This window comes from Neolamprologus multifasciatus, chromosome 7, assembly GCF_963576455.1.
Source record: "Neolamprologus multifasciatus chromosome 7, fNeoMul1.2, whole genome shotgun sequence".
Classification (NCBI taxonomy): domain Eukaryota; kingdom Metazoa; phylum Chordata; class Actinopteri; order Cichliformes; family Cichlidae; genus Neolamprologus; species Neolamprologus multifasciatus.
The window spans coordinates 14,121,937-14,129,381 of NC_140445.1; the positions used below are offsets into that span (position 1 = coordinate 14,121,937).

The window sequence follows — 7,445 nt, forward strand, 5'->3', positions numbered from 1 at the left end:
TCGATACGGCTGACAGTGAGGGGATGCAAATCAAACAGCAAATTAGTTGAGCTGGACTAATATTTAAATATAATAATAAAGAAAACAGCCACACATCAACAAAGAAATGACATGAATGTATTATTTTAGAAAAGCACGTTAGAAAACTTCTATAAAGTCATGAATAATTATTATGATTTTCCTCGTCCTGTTAAACTGATATTGTAATATCTGTCACTTTATTGTAGAGTTGTATTTTGATGTATCCAAGCAATATATGAAACAGTGTTGAGGTAAGTGTTACTCTGTAAATCCCACCTTTAATAAGGAGGCTCTGAATTGTTTAAAGGGAGATAAATGCATAGACCGGGGCTTTTAAACCCCATTGTGATGAGTTCCTCAGTTTTCTTGCCATCTAGCCCTTGGTGTTCCCCTCTCCTTAGGAACTCAATTGGCACCTGAATCTCTTTTTGGGACTCACTGCTGTATAATAAAACCCCTATTAAAATGCATAGGGCCTCCGTGGGCACAGCAGCAGCATCAGTAGCATGGATGACCTGTTTGGTATCAGGTGTGATGTGCCACTACTGACCTTCTCCACCTGATCCTCTGCTGTACAGGGAGATAGGGCTGGAAGAGCCAGCAGGAGTCCACAATCGATTCTCCAGCAAGAGGTTATCTATACGTGGTATTTTAATGTCATGGAGTCACGCCAAATTGATAGTGATAAATATTTGCCGGAAGATTAGGTGAAGAGAGTGTGTCTAGGGCGCTCTATCTCAGACCTGTAACCCTGGCAGAGCTGTTCCTCTCTGTGTCGGATTAGCCCCATCCATCCAGTGTCAATGGCTGTCTTGTTGAGAAAATCAGTGAGTAAACACGGCTGACAGAGAGAGAGGGTGAGAGAGCTGTGAGTGTGTATGTGGGTGTGTTGGATGGTAGATGGTTGTCTGATTACTCATACAAATAGAGTCCAAAGTCTGCCTGGTCCCTCCCGAAATGTGTTTTTCTCTCTATTCGCTCTCTTCTTTCTCTCTTCTCCTCTCCTTCCTTTACCATATGTACTGTTCCTGTCTGCTGAGGACCCCCCACCCCCCTGTGTCCTGCTGTTCCCACTTTGTCCCCATCAATCACTGCAGCATTGTGTCCTGGATGTTATATAGAGTGACTTAATATCCCTTCCTTCATCTATATTCACTCCCTGTGTGTGTGTGTGTGTGTGTGTGTGTGTGTGTGTGTGTGTGTGTGTGTGTGTGTAAGAGGGTGACTGAGGGGTTATGAAGCAGGATCAGATGTGGTATTCATCTGCTTGCTTGTACCTTTATGATCCTCACATGTAAATTAGATCCAAACATGTAAAATGAAACTGAATGACAATGCAAGACTACACTCAAAAAAGTCAACTAAGGCAGTTGTTTGATTTATTCAATAGACATTTGTCTATTTAACATGAACATATTGAGTTTAGGTTTTTAAATCATTATCAGTTGTTGGTTTAACATAAAATAACAAAAAGTTTAATGAACTAGATTTGCATTCTTCAGTTCAATTAAATGTAATTATTTTAAATCAACAACTCTAAAACCGATGCCTAGTGCGCATGCTCAAACTTCCCAGAAGTGAAGAGGCGGGAACGCGGAGAAAGTTTTGTGTTCAGTGAACTGCCGTTTCCCTCTGCGGAATCTTCCACAATACAGGTAAGTAATAAATAACTGAAAATATCTTAGTCAAACGTAGTTGTTCCGTCCGTTAATTGTTTAACAATGTTTTTAATTCCAAATGTGTAATTTGTCATTAGACAGCGGGAGTGGAGCAAATACAGTGAAAATAGGGTATTAGACGGTGCCAATCGGTACCGTCTAATACCTGATTTCTAATCCGCTCCGGCTATATTTATATTATTATTAGCATTTCCATTTCATTCTTTTTTTTGTTACCCGTTTTTGCAGTTAGTCTTATAGTGTTTTTAGCGGTTATTAATGTGTTTAATTCAATATTTAACACGTTTGAAATTCAATTTCAAAGTAAATGAAGTTAGCTAAAGTTGTATGGTTGTCTCATTGAACTTTTACCTAGCTCTGTTAGCATTCACTTTGGTTTTAAATGACGGTTATTGCAAGACATGGTCTTTCTTCGCTTTTTTTTTTTTTTTTTATTATCATTTGCATTTCTTCTTTCTTTCTCTCTCCTTTTTTTTAAGCATTCGGCCTCTTGCAGTAATGCAAGTTAAACTAGCATGCGCGAGTTGCTAAATATTAGCTGTGTCCAAATTCAGGGACTGCATCCTTTGAATTGACTTAAATGCATGGGGAAAAGAGCATAAACACGAGGTCAGAGGAAAAGGCAATGGCGGATAGTTATGAAAATTGCCTGTCGGACCTTTACCGCAACTACCAGCATCTTTATTGCATAGTGTGAAACACTGCTATTACATTTGGCAACAGATTGGATATTTATCTGTGAATTTTATATTGCAAGAGGTATTTATATGTATTTGTATTTTTTTATACGTTTGCAACAAAGTAAAAAAAAATCCACTGTGGAGTTTTTATAAATTTTTTTGTCTGTTTTCTTTACCATAGTAACACCACAAAGAAAGCTGACCCCTTTTCTGATTGTTTGTGCCTCCTCTTTAATACATGGTAAGTTTTTACCATCATATATTTTTATGATAGTTTTATGATTTAATCAAAGTTAAAAAAAAAAAAAGGTGGTCAATAAAACCATCCTTAAAACTGCTTCTCTTTTTTTTCTTTCAGTGACTTGTATGTGGCAGTGCAAGCGTTGTTCCATCAGGGAGAGTAGTAGGTAAAAAATATTGAAACACTGTACAGGGCTCGCAAAATCGCTAGCCCGACATCCCGGGGCTAGCGATTTTTCCAGTCGGGCCACCAAAATCTATCTCTGCCCTGCCCGTCGGGCTGTCATAGGAAGGAAAAATATATGTCAATGCTTTTGCATTCTTTCGGAAATGTAGCTGGGTAATTATGTCATTGGCATTGGTGAGCCACTGTCAATATGTGACATATTGAAATCGCGTTTGAATTTGCGCTTGTTTTTTGCTTTCACTTTGCAATCGCGCGAACTGTGTATAGAGAGCGACAGCACTGATTGGTGAGTGATGATAATTTGCGCACCAATTCCTCTGACATAGTCTTATCAATTGTTAGCTTACTATGCAAACATGACAAGTGAAATCTCCCGCAGCAAGCTTAAACATGTGAGAGGTTGATTGCGCAGAGAATCGCTGAGCGTTATGTAAGTGCGTGTGTAAAAGCAGCAGGATATATATTTTAGTTCTGCTAAGCCAAATAAGACGGGTCAGGGTGAAGAAGTGACAGCCAAAGAAAAGCTTACCACAAAACGGAAAAATTATGACAAATCAGACTATAAGGCAAAAAGAAAGTGCAGCTTTATGGTTTCATGGACAAAAGAATTTCTGTGGCTGCAATATGACAAGCTATATAACCAGGGGTGCACATAAGTGGTCCGCAGGTGCGCATTCACTGTCAAAATAAAAAACGCGCACAAGATAAGAAGTTGCAACGCGTGTTTGCGTACATAAGATTTTCTGGAGGAGGACAGACATTTGTTTAGAACTCTTAAAGATGTCGAAGAAGCTCCTTTAAGCAATTACTTTGCTGTTCCTCCACCTCCAAAGAAATGTCAGGAGTCCGAACCACAAAAGAAGCACGTATTCTCGGAAAAGTGGTTGCAGGAGGTGAGCTGGCTTCAAACAAATGATGAACGCACAGAGATGTGGTGCAGAATGTGCCGTGAAAATCCCACTCTAGCGGACAAAAACAGTGCCTTTTATATGGACGCAAATGCGCGTTGCAACTTCTTATCTGGTGCGTGTCTTTTATTTTGACAGCGAATGCGCACATGCGGACCTCGTATGTGCACCCGTGTAAATAACATAATGTTCTGCCGGTTGTGTTGTTGGTTTTCCCTCGATTTCTGAGTCGACAAGCGCCTTTGTTACTGGGACCAGTACATTTAAGAAAGGCCCCCATTAGAAATGCATTATTGCTCAGTCTGCAATATCTTTCCCAGAACAAACACCAATTGCAAATAACATACTAAAAATAAACCTGAAAAATCTGTTTAGACCAGCGTACTATGTTGCAAAGAGTGAACTACCACTGGCACAATTTAGCAGTCTTTGCAAACTTCAAAAAGCAAATGGCCTAGATCTTGGTTCCATTTGCCTCTTACCTGTGACTTCAGTGGAAATTTTAAATTCAGGATCTGACACAGACTGATTCATGTTCTACACAGACAGCACTGATGTCTGCATGGTCTTCTAAAAGCAGCTTTAGTCAGCTTAGATGTGAAGTGAGTGAAATATACAGTTGAGTTTTTAATCAATGTATTTGTTCTCTATTGCAGATTGACAAGGAGTTTCTGCGAATCACCAGAAAGCCTCTGCTATGTACTTTCTTTGCCGAGCTTGACCAATACGCGCCACGCTTAATGGAAATCTTTCTGAGCAAAGGAGGGACACCTGGAAAGAAAATAAGAGGTCTCATGCTTGCCATCTCCAAGGTTTGTATTAGGATTGAGTAGATTTTGTCATAGGCAGCAAAAATAACTTTTATTTGGAGATGAAGTTGTCAATTTTGTTTCGGCTTAACAAATGGTACATGCCATGTTCTAACCTAAAGAATAATTATGCAAGTTAACTGATTACCCTAGCTTTAAGAAAAACAGCCTGGTTTTGGCTCATATTATCTCCTCCTCCTCTCCAGCATGACAACATCCATACCAGACGAGCATGCATCTTGAAGTCTTTGTGCATCTACCTAAACGAAGACTATGAGAAGTTAATAAAGGAGTACTTGGTGAGTCATTGTGACAGCATGTTGACTGTAACATTCTCATATGGGGCGATCGTGGCTGAAGTGTTGGGAGTTTGCCTTGTAATCGGAAGGTTGCCGGTTTGAGCCCCGGCTTGGACAGTCTCGGTCGTTGTGTCCTTGGGCAAGACACTTCACCCGTTGCCTACTGGTGGTGGTCAGAGGGCCCGGTGGCGCCAGTGTCCGGCAGCCTCGCCTCTGTCAGTGCGCCCCAGGGCGGCTGTGGCTACAATGTAGCTGCCATCACCAGTGTGTGAATGTGTGTGTGAATGGGTGGATGACTGGATATGTAAAGCGCTTTGGGGTCCTTAGGGACTAGTAAGGTGCTATATAAATGCAGGCCATTTACCATTTTATTTACCATACAAATTGTGACGTTGCCTCAAATGCAAATCGTTAAAATTAAAATTTTGAGATTAGCAACAAGACACCTGGTATTGGGGAAAGGATGTCTTGAATACCAAACAGTATTAAGCGTTGCAATAAAGAATTTATGGAATTTGGTATTGGAAGGAAATAAATTTATGCATACCGTAGTTAAACTTGATACACAAACATACAATGCATTTAACATGCATCAAGACAATATTGCTTTTGAATCTGCACTTGGATTAAAACAAGTCTTGTTGTTTTTTCATTGCTATGGTCATCAGTATTTGTAAATAGAAATGTCTATGAGCTGTTTAGTACTAACACTTCTATACCTGTTTTATTTTAGCAGCTGAGTTAGCCTTTTCTCGAGTCCTGTCCCCCTAAGTTACTCTTGCTATGTCCGACAAACAAATGGTTTCCTCTGCGCACCAATGGGTACCCAAATGTGCGAGCAGACATGCTTCATAATGTTTGGTACATTTACCTGGGAGTGGGGCCATCCACACTGTTTAATCCATTCACGTTGTTTTTGACTTTGTGAATGGAAAGAACACAACTCCTCCAGACACAATCTCTCGGGGTATCGGTGGGCACACTGCTTCTCCATCTTGCTTGAGGTTAATGTTTGTCAGACACAGTAATGGTTGCTATAATGTGTAATTGGACAATGGCCCTTTTGGGGGAGGGGCTGGTGAGAGGTCAATTATGCCACCTCTTTTGACATGAGAGGTGTATTTTATAATTTATGTATTGGAGTAATAACTAACAACTACTTTAGTGGTGTAATTTTCTGTTTATTACTTTGACTACTTGGATTTTATGAACAGCATAGAAACAGTTGTTTAAACAATCTCTTAAATTTTACTTTGTTGTTTTATATTTGTTCATGTAGGATACGGACAGCGAGGCAAAAAGCTGCATGGAGCAAACTGTGATATGGGTGTACGTCATCCAGAAGGAGGGTGCTGAACCTGAAGATGACCCAGAGGACGTTGGTGTCCTGATTGAGGGTGTGGAGGCTAACACTGATTTGGGTAACATTGCACAAGCATGGGCTCTGTTGTTTGGACTCATATACTGTTTGAACCTGAGCTACCCACCAGAACTTAAATGCACCTTTGAAGTCCTCCAGAAGATACTTTTAAATCTTGATGGACAAAAGCTCTCTTCAAAGGCACAGTTTCTGAAAAACAAGCTTATGGGGTGAGAGCACTTGAAAATGATTGATAGGTCTTGAATGGTTCATTGGTGCAATGGTGATTTCCAATATATAATGTTAATATTTGAGTTGTTTATATTTTTTTCTATTATTTAAAAAAATATTTTTAAGTTTTTGGATTCTGGATAAATACAGAAATATAAAAATTGGTCAAACTAATAATTATTACAATGAGATACACCAAACAAATATAGATTTTCATTTCAAATAATTAATTGCATTTGGAAAAAAAATGTCATCTGTCATTTAATTTGATGTTAAGCCTTCTGTTTCTATTTTAGTTTTACTTCCTAAATTTTTTTTAATCCCTATATATATATTTTTTTTTTTACCTATGGATTTTTTGTTGTTGTTGTATTGCCCCCAAATTATTTCTAATTTTTTTTTTTTTTCCAAATTCACACAATAGTAATTCTATTTTGTCACATGTTTTAACTTGCCAAGTGGGAGATGTATTTTTATCTTTTAGTTTAATTTTTTAAAATACAGTTGAAATATTTAGCAAATTTTGCATCTGTTTTTAGTTGTGGAAGCTTTGGTTCGAACATATTACCTATGTAAATAAGTATTCTAACGTTATACCTTTTGAAGTGGCATAATGCTTGCAGGTGTACAAAAATGGTAAGCTTTTATATTGTCCACTAAATCCAGTTAATAAAGTTAATGTTATCATTATCTGATTGTGACTTTTTTTGTAAAGTAGTGGGTTTCTAAATGTGTAACAAATGTAAACAAATCTAATTGAAATAATTCGATTGAAATGAGTGAAATCATCAACCCCCATATTGGTTTATTAAGCAAGACTTGCAGTAGTTGCCTTGATTAACAAAGTAGTTGTTGAAACAACAAGATTTAATTGTGTTTTCCTAAACGTTTTAACGTGTGTAGAATGAATTAAAACAAATTTCACTCTACATACTTAAATAAATCACTTCAAATCAATGTAAGTATACTATGTTGATCCAACGTAATCAGATTACATTAAACCGCCAAATGCTAAATGTGTTGGTTTGACA

General features: G+C 38.2%; 1 protein-coding gene across 3 annotated transcripts; it reads left to right on the forward strand.

The window, feature by feature from the left end:
- The first annotated feature begins 1,391 nt into the window (after nucleotides 1-1,391).
- On the forward strand, nucleotides 1,392-7,104 carry LOC146513947 (uncharacterized). Of its 3 annotated transcripts, XM_085168406.1 has the most exons (6): nucleotides 1,408-1,676; nucleotides 2,562-2,621; nucleotides 2,739-2,787; nucleotides 4,372-4,527; nucleotides 4,731-4,823; nucleotides 6,103-7,104. In XM_085168406.1, the coding sequence occupies exons 4-6, from the start codon at nucleotides 4,456-4,458 to the stop codon at nucleotides 6,415-6,417; spliced, it is 480 nt and encodes a 159-aa protein (XP_085024532.1). In that variant the 5' UTR covers nucleotides 1,408-1,676; nucleotides 2,562-2,621; nucleotides 2,739-2,787; nucleotides 4,372-4,455; the 3' UTR covers nucleotides 6,418-7,104. The 3 variants fall into 3 exon arrangements, with proteins under 3 accessions (XP_085024533.1, XP_085024532.1, XP_085024531.1); XM_085168405.1 differs by having other exon boundaries at nucleotides 2,739-4,527; XM_085168407.1 differs by lacking the exon at nucleotides 4,731-4,823 and having other exon boundaries at nucleotides 1,392-1,676; nucleotides 2,739-4,527.
- Nucleotides 7,105-7,445: the final 341 nt, after the last annotated feature.

Bases quoted from the DNA above. Each gene is read 5' to 3' on its own strand.
- LOC146513947 (XM_085168405.1), top strand. From the start codon at position 4,456: ATGGAAATCTTTCTGAGCAAAGGAGGGACACCTGGAAAGAAAATAAGA. The intron at 4,528-4,730 runs GTTTGTATTAGG...CCTCCTCTCCAG, and splicing joins TCATGCTTGCCATCTCCAAG to CATGACAACATCCATACCAG. The intron at 4,824-6,102 runs GTGAGTCATTGT...TTGTTCATGTAG, and splicing joins AGTTAATAAAGGAGTACTTG to GATACGGACAGCGAGGCAAA.